We start from the raw sequence: 26,780 nt of genomic DNA, 5'->3' as shown, positions 1-26,780 counted from the left end.
TCTGCCATTATGTGCCAGATGTTGTGTCAAAGTAACGGTGCTTTTAGGCAGTTTCTCATGATTTCTCTCTTGCACACTTTGGTAAGTGCGTATATTTAGAATCAGTGACTCATTGTAAAGCAGTGCAGTACAGTGTGCTTTTGCACGACTGATTTCTTGATATTTTAATTTGCATATTTCCGGTATTGCTGAGTTCTCAAAGTTTCATAAGCTAGTAAGAGATCATTTACGGAAATCCCCTGCTTACTCTCCTCATTTCTGAGACAGTGACTTGAGCCCAGATTACTGCAGCCCAGATTCAATGAGCCCCAACTCCCAGCCCTTCACTGATTGTTTTCATGCTGGATTCCTAGCAGATCACTGAGATCACAGATGTCTGAGAAGCCTGAAGATCCTCTTTGAATGACCATGAATCCGTGTGGGCTTCCACATCCAACGTATATTCTTTTAACTCTGGCACTATCCTGCATATTGATTAACCACTTGTATTTTCATCAAGCATCGACTGTAAGAGTGTCATCATTCCCAGAGTTAACAGCAATAAAAGTGCCAAAGACCAGAGACCTCAAGAACACCACCAGGAACTTTTCAAAGAAAATCAATTCAAGTGAATTACCAAATCACGCCGATGTTGCCGGAAGGGACTGTGGTCTTCCTGTGGAAAAGCGGTTTGATTGTGCCCGTGATCGAACCGTCAGTCAGGCGGAGTGTGAGGAACGTGGCTGCTGCTACTTGCCCCTACCCCAGTCTGAGTACAGTGGGCCACCGTGGTGCTTCTACCCTGCATCATATCCTGGCTACAGAATGGGACCACTTTCTCCCACACCTAGGGGTCAATCAGCCACCCTTACACGCGTCACTCCATCTTACCTGCCCCAAGACCTTTCCACTCTGCAGCTAGATGTGATGGAGGAGGAAGCAGGCCGCTTACATCTTACTGTAAGTAGCTGAGATTTATAGATAAATACATACACACGTACCTAAGGACTTGTCTTGTTACTCACAGAGCAAAAAACGAACCGTACATACATAAGTAGCAGATAGAAATAAGTGGTAAATGGGTAAAAAGCAGTGCTGTAGATCAGGGGTTCTCAACCTTTTCCGCTTTGAGGCCCACTTGTAACGAGTCGAGACCCATTAAAAAAGATCCCCAAATATTTTAGCTTATCTATTCTATTAGAATCTAATAATCTATTGTAAAGTGTATTAATGGGATGCAACATCACTCCCTGTTACAGATGGGAGCCCAGGAATTAAATAAATGCGATTTTAAAAAACCCTGTTTTTAATTGTAGGTATTGTATTTAAAACTCTACGAATGTGCCAGAAGCCAAACCATGCATGCAGGGCATTCTCAGCCAAAAGGGATTAATGATCCAAAAGTGGAGTCTAGTCCATTAACACAAGAACTTATTGCCATGTTTGTGTTCAGCAAACAAGCAAGTTATTAAAACCAAGAAATGGATATAGAAACCACTCAATGGGATTAGATCCTTACACACTAACAAAGAAGGATTTTTCCTATGAGTTGGAAAATTATCCATCTGTTGAGTTCCCCGACATCTCAAACTACCTGCTGCTGCACACATCGTTCTACACGGACAAACATAAAAACCTGGAAGAGCATGGAGGAGTACAACTTTTTATATGTGGCTGGGTTAAAGATCTGGTGATCAGGACACTACAAGATAGACAGCGGTAGATAGATCTAAGTGCAGGAAGAGTGTTTATTAGCAGGCATGATATTTACAAAAGCAAAACAGAAAGCAAAATATTTAAACAGCGTTATAAACATGGCTAGAAACAAACATGACCGTGATAATGCTTCGCAAAGCCTCTGTGAAAACAGCGTCCCTACCTGTGTGTGCTGATTGCGCCCAAATCAGTATCAGGTGTTTCCCGTAAGGGTAGTATCTCACTGGGCTGCGACAAATTGCGAACGTCATTCGCGAGAGAGTTTCAAAAGTGTCTCGAAACATTCGCGGGGCTTCTCGATTTCCTCACATGAGTCGCAAAGTGTCGCTCCTTCGTCGCTGAAATTTTGAACATGTTCAAAAAATTAGTGCGACAAAATTTCTCTCAAAATAGCCGCAAATGCGTCGCTGGTGTCGCAAAGCCGTCGCAAACCCTTCTCAAGTCAGTTTCCGTGAGGCTTCCTCTACTTCCCTGCTTGCTGAGGGAAAGCCGGGCTGCGACAGCCTGCGACTAGTTGGAGACACAACGATTGCGGTAAGATATGCGAATATCAATTCAGTGTGATTCCAAGTGAAAATTGTCACCTTTTCCAATGTCTACCAATCTTTTTGCCAAAATCATATTTTAGTGCCGCTGATAAATTGTTCTCTTCCTTTATATGGGGAAATGGGATCCCTAGGATTAAACGGGGTTTTTTACAAAGGGACAGATCAGTTGGTGGGTTAGCATTACCCAACTTGAGAAATTATTATTGGGCAGCCAACATACAGAAAATGAGTCTCTGGGTTCAACAGCCAACGCTAAATTGGTGTGAGATAGAAGCTAGTTCATGTCCCTCCACTTCACTTGTGGCGTTGCTCACATCTAAACTACCCATTCAACCAACCAAATACACTTGCAACCCTATTGTTATTGCTACCTTAAATATCTGGTCTCAATTTAGACTCACCTTTGGACTGAAAGGGACATCTAGTCATAGTCCAATTTGCAACAACCATCATTTTATTCCCTCCAGTATTGACACTGTCTTTTCCATTTGGCAAAGGTTAGGCCTCAGAAGTTTAAGAGACCTCTACACTGACCATTCTTTTCATAGCTTTACCACACTTTGCGAAAGGTTTCACCTTCCTCAATCACATCTCTTTCGCTATTTCCAGGTCCGTAACTTTGCTAAGCTGAATAATTTGGATTTTCCAAACACCCTATCTGATACAGCAGCTGACTTAATTTTTAACATTTCAAGCCATCAAAAAGGCCTCATCTCAAAAATATATAGTTCAGTATCCCAAATCACAGAAACTGGGCTTGACGGGATAAGAAGGGATTCGGAGGAGGAGTGGGGTAGCCCTATAGCTGACAATGATTGGAAGGAGGCACTCACTAAAGTTAATGGTAGCACATCTTGCGCAAGGCTGAATTTAATACAACTTAAAGTGATTCACCGCATTTACTTCACCAATTCTAAACTAGCCAAGATATATCCCAATATCAAAGATACAGTGGTGCTTGAAAGTTTGTGAACCCTTTAGAATTTTCTATATTTCTGCATAAATATGACCTAAAACGTCATCAGATTTTCACACAAGTCCTAAAAGTAGATAAAGAGAACCCAGTTAAACAAATGAGACTTTTTATATTATACTTGGTCATTTATTTATTGAGGAAAATGATCCAATATTACATATCTGTGAGTGGCAAAAGTATGTGAACCTTTACTTTCAGTATCTACTGTGACCCCCTTGTGCAGCAATAACTGCAACTAAACGTTTCCAGTAACTGTTGATCAGTCCTGCACACAGGCTTGGAGGAATTTTAGCCCATTCCTCTGTACAGAACAGCTTCAACTCTGGGATGTTGGTGGGTTTCCTCACATGAACTGCTCGCTTCAGGTCCTTCCACAACATTTTGATTGGATTAAGGTCAGGACTTTGACTTGGCCATTCCAAAACATTTACTTTATTCTTCTTTAACCATTCTTTGGTAGAACGACCTGTGTGCTTAGGATTGTTGTCTTGCTTCATGACCCGGCTTATCTTGAGACTCAGTTCATGGACAGATGTCTTGACATTTTCCTTTAGAATTCGCTGGTATAATTCAGAATTCATTGTTCCATCAATGATGGCAAGCCGTCCTGGCCCAGACGCAGCAAAACAGGCCCAAACCATGATACTACCACCACCATGTTTCACAGATGGGATAAGGTTCTTATGCTGGAATGCAGTGTTTTCCTTTCTCCAAACATAACGCTTCTCATTTAAACCAAAAATTCTATTTTGGTCTCATCCGTCCACAAAACATTTTCCAATAGCCTTCTGGCTTGTCCAAGTGATCTTTAGCAAACTGCAAACGTGCAGCAATGTTCTTTTTGGAGAGCAGTGGCTTTCTCCTTGCAACCCTGCCATGCACACCATTGTTGTTCAGTGTTCTCCTGATGGTGGACTCATGAACATTAACATTAGCCAATGTGAGAGAGGCCTTCAGTTGCTTAGAAGTTACCCTGGGGTCCTTTGTGACCTCGCCGATGATTACACACCTTGCTCTTGGGGTGATCTGTGTTGGTCGACCACTCCTGGGGAGGGTAACAATGGGCTTGAATTTTCTCCATTTGTACACAATCTGTCTGACTGTGGATTGGTGGGGTCGAAACTCTTTAGAGATGGTTTTGTAACCTTTTCCAGCCTGATGAGCATCAACAACACTTTTTCTGAGGTCCTCAGAAATCTCCTTTTTTCGTGCCATGATACACTTCCACAAACGTGTTGTGAAGACCAGACTTTGATAGATCCCTGTTCCTTACATAAAAGAGGGTGCCCACTCACACCTGATTGTCATCCCATTGATTGAAAACACCTGACTTTAATTTCACCTTCAAATTAACTGCTAATCCTAGAGGTTCACGTACTTTTGCCACTCACAAAGATGTAATATTGGATCATTTTCCTCAATAAATAAATGACCAAGTATAATATTTTTGTCTCATTTGTTTACCTGGGTTCTCTTTATCTACTTTTAGGACTTGTGTGAAAATCTGATGACGTTTTAGGTCATATTTATGCAGAAATATAGAAAATTCTAAAGGGTTCACAAACTTTCAAGCACCACTGTACATGTAATAGATGCAATTTATCTCCAGCTAACATGACACACATGTTTTGGTCTTGTCCTTGTCTTCATGATTATTGGACTAATATTTTCCATCATATGTCCAAATTTCTCAATCTCACATTGCTACCAAGTGTAGAAATTGGTGTCTTTGGGATAATACCAAATCATGAGAAGGTCACAAAGTGGGCAAAGAACATCATTGCTTTTACATCCCTACTTGCGAGGAGAAGAATATTACTGGGCTGGAAATCACCGCTTGCCCCTACAGCATCCACATGGCTTAAAGACCTCATGATGTTTCTTAGTCTGGAAAAAATCAAATACAATTTAAGAGGGGCTCCTGAGAAATTTGAGTTAACCTGGAACTCAGCACTAGAATACATAAATAAATTAAAAACACTTGAAGATCTTTAACCTTCATCCTACCAAGTGGGGTCCATCTGGACCCCGCACCTATATGTTTGTTTGCCATTTTAAAAATATGTGACATACTGCCTCACCGTTTTACGAGTTTGTCGGAATTTATGTCTTAATTAAAACACTAAAGCACCGGAAGATCAGCTTTTTGCATTGTGAAGGTATAATTAATTTGTTACTGGGGTCCAACCGGACCCCAGAGTAAAGTTTATCTGTCTTTCATTTTATAATTGAATAGCACACTGAAAGTTAACTTCTTTTATTTCTTTTATGTTCCATAATGAAACTACCAAGGCATTCCTTCTTGGGGTCCGTGTGGACCCCACTGCTGCAATAAGCACAGGCTGCAAAACAAAAGCCCTAAATTATTTTACAATTACTTTTTTGTTTTAAATTCTGTAAGAAAAGACCTAAGTTGTAATCCAGAATGTTTTACAGCTGCATGAGCTGCAAAAATCATGTATATAATGCCAATTTTTTTTGTGGCGCTATAATTTGCTACATGTATGCTAGTTATTGCAATATTATTGCAATGTTATTGCATTTATAATACATCATTGATATTCAGCCATAGTGGATTTTGTTCTTCAATAAAGTTATGTCTGTTTGCTGCATTGAATTGGTTCTTACTGCATTGATTTCAAGGTATTCCCTCCTGGGGTCCATACGGACCCCGCCTGGTAGTTTGTGTATGTAAAATTGGCTGGTAGGATGAAGGTTAAGTGTGTTCTTTATGCCTTGGGCCCTTTAGTGTATTGCTGTTATTAATACAAGATGTTCTGAACAAAACTTATCTGGTGATTTTGTCTTTATAAGCTTTAATTTTAAAGAAAAGTATTGGGGTCCAAACGGACCCCACATGGTAAGATTAAGGTGTAAAATAGCATGGTAGGATGAGGGTTAAGCATTGCTAAAGCAGAATTTGACCTTGCTATCTTACTCCCTAACCGACTTCTGGGTTTTTTTTTTGGTGTTGTTGTTGTTCTATAATTTTCATGTGTGCTCAGTTAAATAATGTATATATGTTGGGTTTTTTCTCTTCTTCATAATTACATGTTAATTGATAAAAGGACATACCTATATGCATCTCTGAAGGTAGCTTGTTTAGCTACATTGTTATATGCACATTGTATTGTATGTAGTGAGGAGGGGAGGGGAGGGTGGGGAATGAAAGGGTTTATTTGAAGGGAAAAAAATGGAAAATGAAGCTTTCAATGTCAATTGTACTTTTTATATGTGAAATCAAACATATATGTCAAAAAAAAAAAAAGAAATTTGTCGCTAATTCGCATATTTTATCGCAATTGTTGTGTCTCCAACTAGTCACAGGCTGTTGCAGCCCAGTGAGATACTGGCTTAACGGCCAGGTCCCAAGCGCGCACAGTGCGCTCCGTAAGCGCATGCAGCCGCTCGAGCTGCATCAGGCTCAAGCGCGCAAAGGCGCAACAGTCAAGTGTTCACCTACTGTGTGACCACAGCTTTTAGCTCACGTGTATATCGCCACCAAAATGCCTCATTTTCATCAATAACCTATCTCAAAGTATCGCGAGCTGTAGTGTGACCGTAGCTTAATGAGACAGATATGATGTCAGATGCAACCCAGCAATTGTACCCTACGACGAGTAAAAATGAGCTTCAACTTGAAAAAAAATTTGCGGCACACGAGATGGCGTTTCGCGGCCCAGTGGTTGAGAAATACTGCTGTAGATGAGACAGTTAGTAGTGTTGGTGCCTCACACTATCAGGGTCTGGGGTTTGAAGTTGGACCTACTGTCTGTTTTGCATGCTCTTCCTGTGCTGGTCTAGTTCCTCTTTGTTTTCTCCAAAAAAAAAAGTGGATTGTCTTCAGACCTACCATGACCTCGATCAGGCTTGATTGCAGTGTAAATGTAACTCTTGATGTATTGCAAACTCAACATCCATCATTTGCCCATTACTAAAACAAAAAAGTAGCCTACAGTATATATAATATATACAGAATGAACACATTCACATCTTCTGTAACTTTATTCTGATAGGGATCCAGAGCCCATCCTGGGAATACTGGGCACAAGGTGGCCTGAAGTCCATCACACACACACACTGACACTTTAAGTAGCCAGTTTACCTCTTGGCATGTTTTTTGGGTGGTTGGAGGGAACCCGGAGGAAGGATGTGCAAAACCCTGCACAGACAGTAACCCAAGCTCAGAATCGAACCAGAAACCCTGGAGCTGTGAGGTCACAACGTTACCCACTGGCTACTCCATTTTCCTGAAAGCATTAACCTGAAATGTAGAACAATTACTGTATTCTAATACAAAATAATTTTTCATACGACAGCTGAAGGATCCTTTGTCAGCTCGATATGAAGTTCCCTTTGTTGCAGTGCCATCCAGTAGACATACAGAGACACAAGACTTCCTCTATGATGTGGACTTTCAGTCAGACCCATTCGGCTTTGTGGTTCGTCGCAGGTCCAATGGCCGAGTGCTGTGAGTGTGTTCTATAGTCTTCATGTGATTTCCAATTTTGATCGTTTAATTGCGGATGAATGAATAAATAAATAATAAGTATTACCTTGTGGGCTGGTATGAGTAACACTGATTGATTTGGAATTTGTGGCATTCCACATGTACAATGTTCAGGCCTTTTGTGTGATATGTGCACATTAGACTGAACACCACTGTAGCACCGCTCCTGTTTGCAGACCAGTACCTGCAGCTCTCCACGTCTCTGGCATCTACTTTCATCTCTGGATTTGGGGAGCACTACACACACCTGACGCTGGATCTCAACTGGACCTCTGTCACTATGTGGAACAGAGATGTGGCACCACATGTGGGTACCTCACCAATCAAGTCTCCACTTTGAAAGCTCTCTGGTTCCAGTATTCTAATATTTGACTATTTTCAGAGCGATGCCAATCTTTATGGTTCCCATCCATTCTGCTTAGTTCAGGAGGGTGATGGTCAGGCTCATGGCATCTTCCTTCTTAACAGCAATGCCATGGGTGAGGAAACGGACCCTTTTAAGGTTTAAGTACATTTTTTTTAATAATATACAGTGGTACTTGAAAGTTTGTGAACCCTTTAGAATTTTCTAAATTTCTGCATAAATATGACCTAAAACATCATCAGATTTTCACACAAGTCCTAAAAGTAGATAAAGAGAACCCAGGTAAACAAATGAGACAAAAATATTACACTTGGTCATTTATTTATTGAGGAAAATGATCCAATATTACATATCTGTGAGTGGGAGAAGTATGTGAACCTTTGCTTTCAGTATCTGGTGTGACCCCGTTGTGCAGCAATAACTGCAACTAAACGTTTCTGGTAACTGTTGATCAGTCCTGCACACCGGCTTGGAGGAAGTTTAGCTCATTCCTCCGTACAGAACAGCTTCAACTCTGGGATGTTGGTGGGTTTCCTCACATGAACTGCTCGCTTTCAGGTCCTTCCACAACATTTCGATTGGATTAAGGTCAGGACTTTGACTTGGCCATTCCAAAACATTAACTTTATTCTTCTTTAACCATTCTTTGGTAGAACGACTTGTGTGCTTAGGGTCGTTGTCTTGCTGCATGACCCACCTTCTCTTGAGATTCAGTTCATGGACAGATGTCCTGACATTTTCCTTTAGAATTCGCTGGCATAATTCAGAATTCATTGTTCCATCGATGATGGCAAGCCGTCCTGGCCCAGATGCAGCAAAACGGGCCCAAACCATGATACTACCACCACCAGGTTTCACAGATGGGAAAAGGTTCTTATGCTGGAATGCAGTGTTTTCCTTTCTCCAAACATAACGCTTCTCATTTAAACCAAAATTTCTATTTTGGTCTCATCCGTCCACAAAACATTTTTCCACTAGCCTTCTGGCTTGTCCACATGATCTTTAGCAAATTGCAGACAAGCAGCAATGTTCTTTTTGGAGAGCAGTGACTTTCTCCTTGCAACCCTGCCATGCACACCATTGTTGTTCGGTGTTCTCCTGATGGTGGACTCATGAACATTAACATTAGCCAATGTGAGAGAGGCCTTCAGTTGCTTAGAAGTTACCCTGGGGTCCTTTGTGACCTCGCAGACTATCACACGCCTTGCTCTTGGAGTGATCTTTGTTGGTCGACCACTCCTGGGGAGGGTAACAATGGTCTTGAATTTCCTCCATTTGTACACAATCTGTCTGACTGTGGATTGGTGGAGTCCAAACTCTTTAGAGATGGTTTTGTCACCTTTTCCAGCCTGCTGAGCATCGACAACACCTTTTCTGAGGTCCTCAGAAATCTCCTTTTTTCGTGCCATGATTCACTTCCACAAACATGTGTTGTGAAGATCAGACTTTGATAGATCCCTGTTCTTTAAATAAAACAGGGTGCCCACTCACACCTGACTGTCATCCCATTGATTGAAAACACCTGACTCTAATTTCACCTTCAAATTAACTGCTAATCCGAGAGGTTCACATACTTTTGCCACTCACAGATATGTAATATTGGATTATTTTCCATAATAAATAAATGACCAAGTATAATATTTTTGTCTCATTTGTTTAACTGGGTTCTCTTTATCTACTTTTAGGACTTGTGTGAAAATCTGATGCTGTTTTTGGTCATATTTATGCAGAAATACAGAAAATTCTAAAGGGTTCACAAACTTTCAAGCACCACCGTATTCGAATCAGAAGTGTTCTCTTATATGTCTGTGTAGAAGTAGCACTGCAGCCCATGCCAGCGCTGACATGGGTGACCATCGGAGGAATTCTGGACATTTACATCTTCTTAGGCCCTGATCCACAGAGCGTCGTCCGACAGTACCATGAGGTTATTGGTGTGAAGCGTTTGAGTTTAATTTAAGCTGCATTTCAGTACACACAAATCCTAGTTAGGATTTATGACTTTGTTATAATATTATCCCAAGGTTATCCCATGATGCCTCCTTACTGGTCTTTGGGGTTCCACCTCTGCCGATGGGGCTACACCTCCACCAATGTGACCAGAGCTGTGGTGCAGAGGATGCAGCAAGCCATGTTTCCTCTCGTATGTAATGTATAGATTTGTAAACATGCATTGCGGGATTTTCTTCTTTATTATCCCTCGCCCAAACGAAGCTTGGCGGGAGATATAGAAATGGGTTTCGTCCGTCTGGTCACGTTTTCGTTTCCAGGCCATATCTTTAAAGCTACTGAAGATATCTTCATGAAACTTTGTATACATATCAAGCAACATGTGAACTGGTGCCTTTTGCTATTTTGGATTTTTGAAAAAAAGTATTTTTCAAATTTTTACATAAAAAAATAGATTTTGACTTAGTTTCTAAGAGCAATGTTCGTTTCCGGAGCATATATCCAAAACTATTCATGATACGGATTTGAAACTTGGTATACATGTTAACAAGGTGATGTAGATGTGCCTTTTCATACTAAGACATTTGAAAAATTTTAATTTTTCATGTTTCCTTGGAAACAATTTCAGACTTGGTGTCTCAGGTTAGTCTTGGGGTAGGTTTTGTTTCCGGAGCAGAACTTGAAAACTATGAGAGTGGTATGGTCTTGAAAGTTGGTATATGTGTTGATTAAGTAATGTATATGTGCCTTTTGATACTAAGAAATGTGAGAAATTTTAATTTTTAGCTCACCTGGACCAAAGGTCCAGTGGACTTATGCCATGGGCTGCTGAGGTCAGTGTAAAGAGGTAGGGTTGGTTTCCTGCAGCAGAACTTGAAAAATATGACAAATAATATCTTGAAACTTGGTATATAGTTGGTATATAGGGCGGGGGATATAGATGACTCTGTCTTCTTGTTTTGCTTTGCAGGCACCAAAATGAAATTATGTTTCAAAGAAAAGTTAGATAAAGCTTACTATCTGGAAATGTTTCAGGAAGTATTACAGTGTTGTGAAATGGAATAGCAATTTAAACCTGTGTGTTGCTAGGACGTGCAGTGGAATGATCTTGATTACGCTGACAAGAAGCGAGTCTTCACCTTTGAACCACAGAGATTTGGAGACTTGCCTGAGATGGTGCAAGAGTTCCATGAGCAGGGACTGAAGTATGTGCTCATTTTGGTAAGTGGGTTAGAAAATCGGTGATATGGGCTATAGATAGCCTGTTCATATAAGATAAGATAAGCTGTCATCAAGGTAAATAGTGGCTACATTGAAGAATCTAAAATATGAAACACATTTTTTGTTTTGTTTAACACTTTTTTTGTTTACCACATAATTCCATATACGTTCCATGTGCTATTTCATAGTTTTTTTTGTCTTCAGTTTTGCTCTACAATGTAGAAAAGAGTCAAAATACAGAAAAACCTATGAATGTGTAGGGGTGTCCAAACTTTTGACTGGTAATGTATATGTCCGATAACTACACTGGGACATTTCACTGTGTGTATCACTCCGTTGTGTCCCCAATGTAAACGTCCACTTTCTGGTTTGAAATGGTTCCTACAATAGAGTTAGCTATTTTATCAGCTGACATGGCAAACGATACTTTTCAGGAATATACGTTTTGGCTTAAAATATGAATCTGCCCTTCTGGTGTCGGGCAAAAACACTGGGGATATTCAGCAGCGTCTGTCTTGTGAGCTTCAATCAGTCCAAGAGTGGCTTGTAGAAAACAAGTTGTCTCTGCACCTTGGCAAGACAGAATCCATACTTATTGGCTCCAAATGTAGACGTAATAGTAACGAGTCTCTGGATGTCACATCTCATCTCATCTCATCTCATTATCTCTAGCTGCTTTATCCTGGTCTATAGGGTCGCAGGCAAGCTGGAGCCTATCCCAGCTGACTACGGGTGAAAGGCGGGGTACACCCTGGACAAGTCGCCAGGTCATCACAGGGCTGACACATAGACACAGACCACCATTCACACTCACATTCACACCTACAGTCAATTTAGAGTCACCAGTTAACCTAACCTGCATGTCTTTGGACTGTGGGGGAAACCGGAGCACCCGGAGGAAACCCACGCGGACACGGGGAGAACATGCAAACTCCACACAGAAAGGCCCTCGCTGGCCACGGGGCTCGAACCCGGACCTTCTTGCTGTGAGGCGACAGCGCTAACCACTACACCACCGTGCCGCCCTGGATGTCACATGTAATGGTCAAAAAATTACCAGTAAATCTTGTGTCAAATACTTAGGCATGGATTTAAACCAGTCTCTTAGTGGTAACCATATAGCTGACAATATTATACGTAAGGCCAACGCCAAACTCAAGTTTCTATATCGGCAGGCCAGGAACCTCGATAAGGCAATCAAGAAACTTTTAATGTCTCCTCTTATCCAATGTCTCTCTGACTAGCTCCACTTGGTACTCTGGCCTTACCAAGAATTATAAGAATCGTCTTCAGGTTACACAAAATAAAATTATTCCCTTCCTACTTAGCGCCTCCCCCAGGACTCCTATAGGGTATACTGAGTTCAAACAGGTCAACATGTTGCCAGTCCGTCTCTGTCAAACAGTTAAAACTAAATCACATCCACAACATGTTATATGGTAATGCTCTGAGATATCTCACATCTTATAATATATATCAGTGTTCGGAATACCCGCCATAATACCCGTTCAGGTCCCTTGTCCCTTTATGTTCCCTCTGTTAAGTCATTTGGGTTAACATTCTTCATTTAGGTATACTGCGATCACTGCCTGGAACAAACTACCGTGTCAGTTGCAGTCCATAAATGTTCTACATAGTTTTCAATCCAATGTCAAGAATTTTTTATTGGATCAATTTTATCAGCATTCACAAAATCCTTTTATTATGTCCTTTCTAGTTCATGCCATATTTTACTTTGTATACCTCCTGGACACCTTTTTTTTCTTCCTCTTTTGTTTATAGCCTCCTTTTTTTGGCAATTGATGGACCGGTAGGGTCAACGTCCGCTCTTGTAAAGTGCCCCGAAACAATAATGCAGCCACACATGATTTTTTTTTTTTACACTGGTATCATATTATGGAATAGTTTGCCACTTTCCGGCGGCACGGTGGTGTAGTGGTTAGCGCTGTCGCCTCACAGCAAGAAGGTCTGGGTTCGAGCCCCGTGGCCGGCGAGGGCCTTTCTGTGCGGAGTTTGCATGTTCTCCCCGTGTCCGCATGGGTTTCCTCCGGGTGCTCCGGTTTCCCCCACAGTCCAAAGACATGCAGGTTAGGTTAACTGGTGACTCTAAATTGACCGTAGGTGTGAATGGTTGTCTGTGTCTATGTGTCAGCCCTGTGATGACCTGGCGACTTGTCCAGGGTGTACCCCGCCTTTCGCCCGTAGTCAGCTGGGATAGGCTCCAGCTTGCCTGCGACCCTGTAGAACAGGATAAAGCGGCTAGAGATAATGAGATATCAGAGGGGCTTGCCCTCTTTGCAAGAATGGGCTGCAGAAATGGCACGAGTTGCAGCATTTGAAAAAATGTTATATAAACAACTGGGTAGACTGGATGTATATGAAGGAAAATGGGGGAAATACTTAAATTTCTTAAAGGACTCCTGAAAGGGTTTATACAGGGGAGAGACACCAGTTCTGAGTTTCCAGGTGGAGGACTGCGTACCTGTGTTGCTGATGCTCTTTTTGTGTGTGTGTGTTTTTTTTTCTTTTTTTAGTAAATTATCTCTTAATGCTGTGCTTATAGATTTCATCTAGGTATGCACATGTATGTGTATACAAGCATATGTGTCTTTGTACATGAAGGTGTATTGATAGAGGTATCTGATTTATGTAATTATGGGTTATGCGCTGCATTTATTTAATCTTTTTCTTTTTTCATTTTCATTAATGTTACAGTTAGTGTGGCTGTAGTTACTAGAGATAGGTCTGCTATACATGAAGGAGCACGACGTTAAATAACAACCAAAGAAGGATCAGCATTTGGTGGTGATGGTTTACGGGGGCTCGTTTGTGGTGGTGGTGGTGTGTGTGTGTGGGGGGGGGAATATGGTGTGAGTCTTTCATTCTGTAATACCATGCTCTGTTATGCTGTTAAAAGAATAAAATGTTAATCACAAAAAAATATCAGGTGGCACGGTGGTGTAGTGGTTAGCGTTGTCGCCTCACAGCAAGAAGGTCCGGGTTTGAGCCCCGTGGCCGGCGAGGGCCTTTCTGTGCGGAGTTTGCATGTTCTCCCCGTGTCCGCGTGGGTTTCCTCCGGGTGCTCCGGTTTCCCCCACAGTCCAAAGACATGCAGGTTAGGTTAACTGGTGACTCTAAATTGACCGTAGGTGTGAATGTGAGTGTGAATGGTTGTCTGTGTCTATGTATCAGCCCTGTGATGACCTGGCGACTTGTCCAGGGTGTACCCCGCCTTTCGCCCGTAGTCAGCTGGGATAGGCTCCAGCTTGCCTGCGACCCTGTAGAACAGGATAAAGTGGCTACAGATAATGAGATGAGATGAGACGAAAAAAAATCAGGTGGCACGGTGGTGTAGTGGTTAGCGCTGTCGCCTCACAGCAAGAAGGTCCTGGGTTTGAGCCCCGGGGCCGGCGAGGGCCTTTCTGTGCGGAGTTTGCATGTTCTCCCCGTGTCCGCGTGGGTTTCCTCCGGGTGCTCCGGTTTCCCCCACAGTCCAAAGACATGCAGGTTAGGTTAACTGGTGACTCTAAATTGACCGTAGGTGTGAATGTGAGTGTGAATGGTTGTCTGTGTCTATGTGTCGGCCCTGTGATGACCTGGCGACTTGTCCAGGGTGTACCCCGCCGTTCGCCCGTAGTCAGCTGGGATAGGCTCCAGCTTGCCTGTGACCCTGTAGAACAGGATAAAGTGGCTACAGATAATGAGATGAGATGAGACAAAAAAAATCAGGTGGCACGGTGGTGTAGTGGTTAGCGCTGTCGCCTCACAGCAAGAAGGTCCTGGGTTTGAGCCCCGGGGCCGGCGAGGGCCTTTCTGTGCGGAGTTTGCATGTTCTCCCCGTGTCCGCGTGGGTTTCCTCCGGGTGCTCCGGTTTCCCCCACAGTCCAAAGACATGCAGGTTAGGTTAACTGGTGACTCTAAATTGACCGTAGGTGTGAATGTGAGTGTGAATGGTTGTCTGTGTCTATGTGTCGGCCCTGTGATGACCTGGCGACTTGTCCAGGGTGTACCCCGCCTTTCGCCCGTAGTCAGCTGGGATAGGCTCCAGCTTGCCCCCGACCCTGTAGAACAAGATAAAGCGGCTAGAGATAATGAGATGAGATGAGACAAAAAAATATTAGAGGAGCTTTTAGAAGTCAGGTTAAGACTTTTTTTTATGGAATAGAGTAACAGATTCATAATTAAGTTGGTGAGATTTGTCTCTTTGTAGGGTAGTGTTATTTATTATTTTATATGATTTGTCCCATTTTGTTTTAGTAATGTTCTTGGACTTGTCTGTGTTAAGTTTTGTGTTTTATTGTTTTTATGTTTTTATGTCTTAACATCAAGGAACATGTTGGAAATAAGTGTTTTTCACTTTAACATGTTATCCTTTGGATTTTATTGTCTATCAGTCCAAAATAAAATCAATCAGTCAATGTACTTGGACCACAATGGAAATAAGTGTTTACTTTATTGTGCTATCCCTGTATTTTAATGTGCACTATACTTGTATTTTGTACATTATTTTACTAAATAAACTCATCATCGTCATGAAAGCTTGTGAGACAAAGATGAAAGGGAAGAAGCACCTTTAGTGGGAATGTACAAATGTGCCTTCTTCAGGATCAGTAGCAAGGCAAAAAAAAATTAACACAACATTTGGCCATATTGTGTCCAAAATGTCACTTAGTGGGCGGCACGGTGGTGTAGTGGTTAGCGCTGTTGCCTCACAGCAAGAAGGTCCGGGTTCGAGCCCCGGGGCCGGCGAGGGCCTTTCTGTGCGGAGTTTGCATGTTCTCCCCGTGTCCGCGTGGGTTTCCTCCGGGTGCTCCGGTTTCCCCCACAGTCCAAAGACATGCAGGTTAGGTTAACTGGTGACTCTAAATTGAGCGTAGGTGTGAATGCGAGTGTGAATGGTTGTCTGTGTCTATGTGTCAGCCCTGTGATGACCTGGCGACTTGTCCCCCACCTTTCGCCCGTAGTCAGCTGGGATAGGCTCCAGCTCGCCTGCGACCCTGTAGGACAGGATAAAGCGGCTGGAGATAATGAGATGAGATGAGATGTCACCTAGTTGATATGAATTCGAACTGTTATATAAAAGGAATATTGCACTCGCAGTCTTGCCTTACACTGAATATTGTCATGGCTGTGATTAGCTACGGCAGTCACCCTGTGGGCTTATGTGTGTGTGTAACTAGATAGGTAGGTAGATATATCAATCCATCTATTATCTTTACCACTTATCCGTCAGGGTCTCAGGTGAAGCTGGAGCCAATCCCAGCTGACTTCATCGTGGGCTGGTCATCAGTCTATCGCAGGGCTAACATTCTTTTCATAAGCATTCATACTCACATTCACACCTATATACTGTATCTCAGACTTCCTTTCAGCAGTCTTCTATAGGCACTGTGTATATACACAATCACAACGGCTGCCTGTGCTTCTATTTTAGGATCCAGGCATCAGTAGTACGAGTCCTCCAGGTTCATACAAACCTTTCGATGATGGAGAGCAGCGGGGTGTTTTCATCAAAAACATGACAGGACAAACACTCATTGGGAAGGTGAGTGCTTCTCCAAATGTAAAGTGAGGGAAGATAATTTCAAGTGTGAAATAAAAAAAAACACTCTAAAAATAGTCTTAAGATATTTTTACAGGATAATAGCTATTTCAGTTTTTGCAGTGGCTCTGTGACAGTTTGTAAGCAGCCCACCCCCACCCCCCAGCTAACAATTTTAGATGAGCAGAACATTGTATGAATGTTTTGTATGAGATCTAGGAATGTTTGGTTCCAGAAAACATTTTATATACTTGTAGATTTACCTCCAGCATTGTCACATTGTTAAAATTTGCATAATGTTAGCTTTAGCGTAACCTTGAGATGCAAACCAATATCGCAGAAATTGTTTCATCTCAATGTCTCAAGTCAGGTTGGTCAGAAGGTGTTGGTTAATGTTCTTAATGTTCTACGGCAGGGGTCACCAAACTACGGCCCGCGGGCCAGATCCGGCCCGCCACCCCCCTTTGACCGGCCCCCCAGCCCCTCTGCCCCCCATCACTTGAACCGGCCCTATGAGGCAATACCCAAAAGTGGTCATGGCCTATTTTTTTAAATTGCTTTTTGGCAAATAATAACATGTCTGCATCTTGTATTTTGTTGATTTTTTTCAATTAAAATTGATATTTAGTTATAAAATGAACTATTCATATTTTCCGAATTTTCGTCATATGCTCGCGATCAAGCAGTGACAGGCAGCGCATGCGCAGAGAAAAGTCAGTGTTCAGGACAGCAAAATGGCTAGCGGTCAGCGAAAAGCTGACAGAGAGTGCAGAGTTTTTAAAGAACAGTGGACCACCGATTATTTTTTCGTTCAGTGTAAGGACCGTGCAGTTTATCTTGTATGTAAAGAAAGCGTGCCGGTTTTCAAAGAATATAATCTGCGTCGTCACTATGAAACCCGCCACAAAGAGTATGCTAGTTTGCGAGGGCAAACAAGAGAAGACAGGATTCGGAGGATGAAATGCGGACTGGCTGCACAACAGAATGTATTCCTTCACCAAACCCAGATCAACCAGGCTGCTGTGCGAGCTAGCTATAAGGTAGCTCACCTACTAGCTACCCATGGAAAGCCGTTCGCTGATGGGGACTTTGTTAAAGTATGCATGCTTGCTGTGGCCGAGGAGGCGTGTCCCAACAAGAAGGATGCGCTCAACGCGGTGAGTCTCTCCGCACCTGCTATGACCAGGCGAATCGAAGATTTGGGGGACAACGTGTATGACCAGCTGAATGAGAAAGCGTCAGAATTCGAGTTTTTTGTTTTGGCCATGGATGAGAGCAATGACGTGCAGGACACAGCACAACTGCTGTGATCTATTGATCTATTGCTCATATTATCATAATTTCACTGTTTTTTAAAATGTATTTATTTTATAGGCCTATTTATTTGACCTTTATTAAGTGCTGCATACAATTATTATTTATATTATTAATAATATCAACAGGCCTACCTACAATTTATAATTTTCCACTCACCTTTGCCAGTGTCAATCACCTCAACTAGGCAGATGTTTCTTACCTTGACAGCTTTGATATTATTTTTATTAGAAAATAAATAAATGGAATATCAGTGGTATTTCAAATTAAAACAAAGTGTGAAGACTTGATTACTACTTTTGCAAACCACTAGTAAAGATAAACAAATATGTGCCAGGAATCAAGTGTTGATATAGTAGTATGGATATAGTAGTGGGGATGGCCGTGCCAGGCTAGTAATCTCTACTACACAATGAGGCCTGCTGGTGGTCATATTTGTCTGGGTCATACAATTCTATGTGATATAGCTGACCCGACCCCGGCCCCCATCACAGTCAGGAACGAGAATGTGGCCCCCAGAGAAAAAAGTTTGGTGACCCCTGTTCTACGGTATAACAGCAGCTCTGACAGTAGTGTCGGCTCTAAGGCCGACACTACTGGTATATATTAATGTTCTCTTTTTAATGTTGTGGTTTCTATAGTAATAATTAATTAACAGGGACATGCATGTGTGTGTGTATAATTAATATATAAAATACACTCTACAATGTGCAAAAATATATGTATTTGTTGATGTAGTTAATATACAGTACTGTGCAAAAGTCTTAGGCACCTTATTTTTTTCATACAAAATTTGTTATAGATTTCGATTTTATGACTTCTACATTATTGAGTCAGTACAAAAATATTTTCGAGTTCCAAACTTTCATTTTCCAGCACAAAATTAAATGTTACAGAAAAAAATGTTTGCATCCGATCAGTATTGTAGTCGAGTCACTAAACCTCAAGTCTGAGTCCAGGCTCGAGTCCCCAGTGTTCAAGTCCAGATCATTAAAAAAAATTTCAAGTCGAGTCCGAATCGAATTCACGATTGATCTGAGTCGAGTTTGAGAACAAGACTCCAACCGCACCATTTGACGCTGGCTGTTTTAGCGCCATTCCTTGTTCCTGTTTTAATTTGTTCCTGAACATGACATACGGTATGAACAGGTGAATGTGCATTCTCTTTGTCAGGGAGTGCAAAGTATTCTGTCAGAGATGGTTGGGAGACGGATGTAAGTGCAGAAGGTGTGTTTATTAATAAAAGTGAAGAAAGGTACTGGTGCGGATTTAAGAGAAAAAAGTTTTAGTACATGGCTACTTGGAATTGTGACTTGATTGTATTGCAGATACCGAGATATGCCTGCCATTTTTTAATTAATAATGTTAAAAAAACCCAAAATAAATCATTATGTGGGATTGAGCTGAAGAGTTTGTGGTATAAATTTATATTTAATAGTAGGTCCTAGCTTAGGTTTTTTTTGCTCGTGTCACGAATGCAGTGAAAAGCCAGCTGGACGAGTCCTGTTGGATTTTGACAGCGTGCGGGAACTTCGTGCATTGACATAATAACATACTGTATTCCTGGACTGCACTGTAGACTACATGTAAAGGGTGTGCGCCATCCTCTTATGTTTATGGTATCGTTAAGACGTGTGTTACAAGCCAAAATGATAAGATGCTGCAGTAGGCTTACTGCGTACACACACGTGTCGGCTGTCCAGCTCCTGCTTGTATTTATTAATAGTGTATCCCTATACTCACTATACCCTGTGTATGTACATGGGACACGTGCCGTTTTGGGGCTGAGCCTCACTTTGATTTTTACGACAGCGGCTGGATAGGTCTATGAGAGATGTTGATTTTTGCAGCGGCTCTGAAGAAAACAGTGAAACAGGCAGTAGGTTGAGTGAGGAATAAACAGGCTATCGTAGACTAAGCAGAATCAAAGACGAGAAACAGGAAATCAGGGACCAGGAAAGCAAACAAGGAAATAAGGCTCGGTAATGTGTCAGCAACACAACTCAATACTTCGCAAAGTCAGCGCGTTTTCACAGTTTCACAGTGTTTCACGTAGGCATGCTGATTGCGCCTTAATCCTGTGCAGGTGCGAGTTGTTTATGGCGCGCGTGCACGAGAGTCCACTTGGCGCGCGTGGTGTCCGGAGCGCACCCGAGAGTCTATCTGATGCACGCGCCAAGGTGCGCAGGTATGACACTCTTGCATGAAATTAGTACAAAAATTAATATAGATATAAATATGCCAAATTATTTTGGCATGTTACAAAAAATAAAGAAAAAAAAATCTGAGTCCTCGTCTCAAATTTATGAGTCCAAATGCAGTTAATGCATGATTCTGAGCCATCAGTGCTCAAGTCCAAGTCAAGTCACAAGCCCTTAAAATTAGGGCACGAGTTGGACTCGAGTACTGCAAGCCTGATCTGAGCAGCATATTCCATAAGAGAGCACTTTTCAGATTAAAAAAAGAAAACATAATGAAGGCTGCTGGGTTTTGCTGCAAAATTAAGAAGCGAGTGTGACAGTCAAAGTATCCAGAAGAACTGTGGCTGGTTCTGTAAGATCTCATCTCATCTCATTATCTGTAGCCGCTTTATCCTGTTCTACAGGGTTGCAGGCAAGCTGGAGCCTATCCCAGCTGACTACGGGCGAAAGGCGGGGTACACCCTGGACAAGTCGCCAGGTCATCACAGGGCTGACACATAGACACAGACAACCATTCACACTCACATTCACACCTACGGTCAATTTAGAGTCACCAGTTAACCTAACCTGCATGTCTTTGGACTGTGGGGGAAACCGGAGCACCCGGAGGAAACCCACGCGGACACGGGGAGAACATGCAAACTCCGCACAGAAAGGCCCTCGCCAGCCACGGGGCTCGAACCCGGACCTTCTTGCTGTGAGGCGACAGCGCTAACCACTACACCACCGTGCTGCCGGTTCTGTAAGATGCTCAGTAAAACCCACAGCTCATTTCCTTATAAAACTGCACTCACTGTACCTGAGACTACTACTTTTTTTTTAAACAAAGGCTCGTCTCACACCAAATATTGACTTTGTTTCAATTATTATGGCGTACTGCTGTTTATGGGCAGCACGGTGGTGTAGTGGTTAGCACTGTTGCATCACCAGGCCCGACTCTACGGGGATCCAGCCCTGTGCCTCACAGCAAGAAGGTCCTGGGTTTGAGCCCAGCGGCTGGCGAGGGCCTTTCTGTGTGGAGTTTGCATGTTCTCCCTGTGTCTGTGTGGGTTTCCTCCGGGTGCTCCGGTTTCCCCCACAGTTCAAAAACTCCAAAAACATGCAGTTAGGTTAAGTGGCGACTCTAAATTGCCCATAAGTGTGAATGTGTGTGTGAGTGAGTGTGCAGGAAGGAACCGGCCACCCTACTGCTGCAATACTGGCCAAGTTAACCAAACATGGTTTGCCTCAAGCCCGGATCAGGTTTGGCAGTGACGCCGACTGCTGTTTATAGTATTTTCTCAATTCTGAAACATTTCATTTCTGGTCTACAGCATTTCTTTACATGTGCCGAAGATTTTTGCACAGTACTGTATGAAGAGTACAGCATTTTTGGAACTCATCTCAAGTGTCAGATTAGATTAGATTAGATTAGATTAGATAAAACTTTATTGATCCCTTTGGGAGGGTTCCATCAGGGAAATTAAGATATCTCATCTCATCTCATCTCATTATCTCTAGCCGCTTTATCCTTCTACAGGGTCGCAGGCGAGCTGGAGCCTATCCCAGCTGACTACGGGCGAAAGGCGGGGTACACCCTGGACAAGTCGCTAGGTCATCACAGGGCTGACACATAGACACAGACAACCATTCACACTCACATTCACACCTACGGTCAATTTAGAGTCACCAGTTAACCTAACCTGCATGTCTTTGGACTGTGGGGGAAACCGGAGCACCCGGAGGAAACCCACGCAGACACGGGGAGAACATGCAAACTCCATGCAGAAAGGCACCCGTCAGCCACTGGGCTCAAACCCAAAACCTTCTTGCTGTGAGGTGACAGTGCTAACCACTACACCACCTATAAACATTCATAAGAGAGTAAAAGAAAGCAACTGTTGAGGGAACAATTGTTTACTGTATATCTGTTATAAAATGATTGGACGTTCCCCAACATTTAACATAACTATAAAGAGATAAAACATACAGCGTGTCATTCTTTAATTACAAATTGTAATTGTATAAGAGGAATAAAGCACATAATAGTAACTCAATTCTGTGTTGGGCTGCCCAACTTTATTTATTTTCCTATTATAACACACCTATTCCTATTATGTAGTGTTTTATTCCTTACACATTATATTACATTCATTACTTATCCAGCATACAACATTCCCAGAGTAGCTTGGGTTTAGGTGTCTTGCCTCAAGGGTAGCCATTCCTGTTGGTCCAGGGAATCAAACCGGCAACCTTTTGGTCCTAAAGCTGATTCTTCAACCATTAGGCCATGAATTCCCCTTATAGTCCCAGTACATTTAACATTAATATTGCAGGCCAGTCTGTTTCTCTGTTAGCTGGGATTTATTTAAACATTTTGATTTACTGCACTGGGCGGCACGGTGGTGTAGTGGTTAGCATGGTCACCTCACAGCAAGAAGGTCCAGGTTCAAGCCCCGTGGCCAGCGAGGGCCTTTCTGTGTGGAGTTTGCATGTTCTCCCCGTGTCTGCATGGGTTTCCTCCGGGTGCTCACAGTCTAAATACATGCAGGTTAGGCTAATTGGTGACTCTAAATTGACCGTAAGTGTGAATATGAGTGTGAATGGTTGTTTGTCTCTATGTGTCAGCCCTGCGATGACCTGGCGACTTGTCCAGGGTGTACCCTGCCTCTTGCCTATAGTCAGCTGGGATAGGCTCCAACTTGCCTGCGACCCTGTAGAACAGGATAATGGATACAGATAATGGATGGATTTACTGCACCAGAATGTATTTGATATTTGAGGCATAACGTGTATTTATGTGTGTGTGTGTGTTTATCAGGTATGGCCTGGTCCAACAGCATTCCCAGACTTCACTAATCCAGATACAGTGAGCTGGTGGGAAGAGTGCATCAGAGACTTCCATGCCAATGTGTCACTTGATGGCCTCTGGATAGTGAGTCTGATCTCGCTATTTCATTATCCAGTGTCTGTTTTTCTCCTTCACTCTGGAGTTATTTGTGTGTCTGGTTTGATTAAAAGGGTTGATAAGGCCAAAGTGTAATGTGGTAGCGCTCCATGTTATTTGCAATCTGTCTTCCTGTCATTAGATTCTCATTTGCTCTAACTGTCACAATATATCAACAGGATATGAACGAACCTGCTAGTTTTGTTCATGGCTCGGTCCATGGATGCCCAGACACCGACCTAGAGAATCCATCTTATACTCCAGGTCTTTTTTTTTTTTTTACGCATTTAACACATCTTCATTTCAACGTAACTCTGTATGGCTTGTATAGAAGGATATATTTCTTCTTTCACAGATGTTATAGGAGGTCAGTTAAACTCAGGCACTCTGTGTATGACCAGTCAGCAATTGTTATCTTCTCATTACAACCTGCACAACCTGTATGGGCTGACTGAGGCGATTGCCACCTACAGGTCAGACATGGCATTGCTTGACTTATTGACATGAATGATTACCAATAAGGATATTATGTACGTTTTTTGCATTTTATAGTTATTTTACACTTGTCAAGCAGATAACATTTAATTTGTAGTCCGGTTATTTGCTTGTCCTGTCTTTTTCTGGCATGTACTCAGTGCGTTGCTGAAAGTCAGAGGCTCTCGGCCGTTCGTGCTGTCCCGCTCTTCTTTCCCAGGACTGGGCCGTTTCTCAGGTCACTGGACAGGAGATGTGCGTAGTGACTGGGAGCAGCTGCAATACTCCATCCCTGGTAAGGCAGAATGAAAAGCTGTAGACTTCTGTGCCAAGTTTCCCAAAAGCATCGGAGCACAAAGATCATCGTTAAATGGTAGAGCAAGCAGCACAATGAACACTCTCTCTCCTAGTTAAGACGGTCTTAGTGTTAAGAGGCTTTTGGGAAACTCACCACAGTTATCTATGGTGAATAATATGGCGGAAATGCAATTGAGTGCAAAACTTGGACTTTTGGCTCACCTCCATTTCATTTTTAGCTTCTAGGATTTATTTTATTTGAAGATAAATTGTAAAATCGAGGTGGGTTATGGGCGGCACGGTGGTGTAGTGGTTAGCGCTGTCGCCTCACAGCAAGAAGGTCCGGGTTTGAGCCCAGTGGCCGGCGAGGGCCTTTCTGTGTGGAGTTTGCATGTTCTCCCCGTGTCCGCGTGGGTTTCCTCCGGGTGCTCCGGTTTCCCCCACAGTCCAAAGACATGCGGGTTAGGTTAACTGGTGACTCTAAATTGACCGTAGGTGTGAATGTGAGTGTGAATGGTTGTCTGTGTCTATGTGTCAGCCCTGTGATGACCTGGCGACTTGTCCAGGGTGTACCCCGCCTTTCACCCGTAGTCAGCTGGGATAGGCTCCAGCTTGCCTGCGACCCTGTAGAACAGGATAAAGCGGCTACAGATGATGAGATGAGGTTTGTTATCTTCACCCCCAGTCAAACTTTTGCAATCAGCTGTATGATATCATATTACTGGAAGACATTTTTACAATACACAATGTACACATTTGCTAACAGCAGCAGCAAAATGGTAGTGCTGCATAAAAAAACAAAACAGTTTTTAGTCAGTTACGAACCGTTACTATCAGAGCTAGGACTTCAGCTCAGCCAAAACTTAGCCAGACACACCAAAAAAGCAACAGGGCAAAGGATTTTGCAAGGGATTAGCGGCAGGCTGCCAGATTGCTCTGTTGTGTGTAGTTGTCGATGTTGATTTTAAAAAGTAAGTAAGTAAATCACATCAGGAAATGAATACTTAAGTCTGAGTGGAAAATACTGTGGTGAGCGTGCGTGGAAGAAGAGTCTGGAGACAGAAATCTGAGTTTCCCAGTTATTAGACTGTGCTACTTGCTCTTGATAGCACTGGCCTGACTGCTTTATTATTATCATTCACTGACACTACTGATGAATGCTATACCGGCTGGAAGGTGACTTCACAACTGCGCTGACAGCGCTGACTCGTGGTTAAGCTCGCGTTGGCCTTCAAGAAGGCTGAGGGTGATAAACTTTTGGTCCCTCCCATTATAAATCAAAATCTGATTGGTTAATTAATCTGTCACTTCCTACATAAACATACACTGTCATGGCCTTCTGTCCCGGCAATGAAATCCTAACTAATGAGTGAGCCAGCTCTAAACTCTTCTCAGCCTAGAGACAATAAGCAGAAAAATCTCATTGGATAATTCGATTTTAATGTTTTCAGGACAGTAACCCTTTCATTTCTGAAGCAAATTTGAGAGAAAATGAGGCCGAATTAGAAGAGGATAATTACAATGAAATGATGAAAGACTGAAAAAAATTAAATATAACATTTGAAATGCTGATGTGTTTGGGCCTTCTCTGAAGGCCTCGAAGGCCCTGATGGTTCCCCTCTGTTCCCCCCCGTAATATGCTTACTTATGGTGGCACGGTGGTGTAGTGGTTAGCATTGTCGCCTCACAGCAAGAAGGTCCTGGGTTCGAGCCCAGTGGCCGGCGAGGGCCTTTCTGTGTGGAGTTTGCATGCTCTGTCTGTGTGGGTTTCCTGCGGGTTTCTGCCTCAGTCCAAAAGCATGCAGGTTAGGCTAATTGGTGGCTCTAAATTTACCGTAGGTGAGAATGGTTGTTTGTCTCTATGTGTCAGCCTTGCGATAACCTGGCAACTTGTCCAGGGTTTACCCTGCCTCTCGCCCATAGTCAGCTGGGATAGGCTCCAGCTTGCCTGCGACCCTGTAGAACAGGATAAGTGGCTGCAGATAATGGATGGATGTTTACTTATACGAGTGATTCCACGCTTATGGGTACTGAAATGGGGACATGAACTTATTTTTAAAAATTCACCTAAAACCATTTCTTTTTTTTACCATCAGGTCACAAAACATGTAATCTTTAATGAATGATATGTTAAAAGATAACTTTAATTTTCTGAGATGTAATAAAAACATATTTATATGCCAAAGTCAGAACGTAACAGAAGTGTTGTGGACATATAGATTCTCAATTTTAACAATGTAGAATTACTTTTTGAAACATAGGAAGGTGATGTTTTAGCAAATATAATTAATAAACATGTGTAGTAGAATAAACATACACATTCTTTCAATAAGATTAACATGGTATATAGCTAGATTGTAATTAATTCGTAACAGACGTGAGATGGACAATCGTAACAGAAGTAATGTAACAGACATCATTTTGGAACTCATAGGCTTGACTTTGGCATATAAATATGTTTTTATTACATCTCAGAAAATTAAAGTTATCTTTTAACATATCATTCATTAAAGATTACATGTTTTGTGACCTGATGGTAAAAAAAGAAATGGTTTTAGGTGAATAAGTTCATGTCCCCATTTCAGTACCCATAAGCGTGGAATCACTCATACCACATTGCTTTTGAAGGCTTTCTTCTGATTGGTCATAATGGTATTGATTCACTTTCTATAACAGCACAGCTCTGAGAGTAGTGCCAAGTGCAATTCAAATAACAGGTTTTTATTAATACCCAATTGTTCATGTTGTGAAATTTTCCACAG

General features: G+C 42.4%; 1 protein-coding gene across 1 annotated transcript in view; it reads left to right on the top strand.

Moving 5' to 3' along the window:
- The window catches only part of gaa (alpha glucosidase), a 49,805-nt gene continuing 23,025 nt past the window's right edge, over positions 1–26,780 (top strand). Inside the window, exons 1-12 of the mRNA XM_060901636.1 lie at positions 1–939; positions 7,539–7,690; positions 7,871–8,036; positions 8,112–8,208; positions 9,908–10,027; positions 10,118–10,236; positions 11,133–11,264; positions 16,699–16,809; positions 23,122–23,235; positions 23,427–23,511; positions 23,603–23,720; positions 23,883–24,016. Of these exons, the coding sequence (XP_060757619.1) occupies positions 403–939; positions 7,539–7,690; positions 7,871–8,036; positions 8,112–8,208; positions 9,908–10,027; positions 10,118–10,236; positions 11,133–11,264; positions 16,699–16,809; positions 23,122–23,235; positions 23,427–23,511; positions 23,603–23,720; positions 23,883–24,016 (1,885 nt within the window). The 5' untranslated portion in view covers positions 1–402. The remainder of the gene's footprint in view (positions 940–7,538; positions 7,691–7,870; positions 8,037–8,111; positions 8,209–9,907; positions 10,028–10,117; positions 10,237–11,132; positions 11,265–16,698; positions 16,810–23,121; positions 23,236–23,426; positions 23,512–23,602; positions 23,721–23,882; positions 24,017–26,780) is intronic.

This window comes from Neoarius graeffei, chromosome 20 (genome assembly GCF_027579695.1).
Source record: "Neoarius graeffei isolate fNeoGra1 chromosome 20, fNeoGra1.pri, whole genome shotgun sequence".
NCBI classification, from domain to species: Eukaryota; Metazoa; Chordata; class Actinopteri; order Siluriformes; family Ariidae; genus Neoarius; species Neoarius graeffei.
Note: the sequence above shows the minus strand (reverse complement) of the source record. Positions and strands in the feature narration are given on the sequence as shown.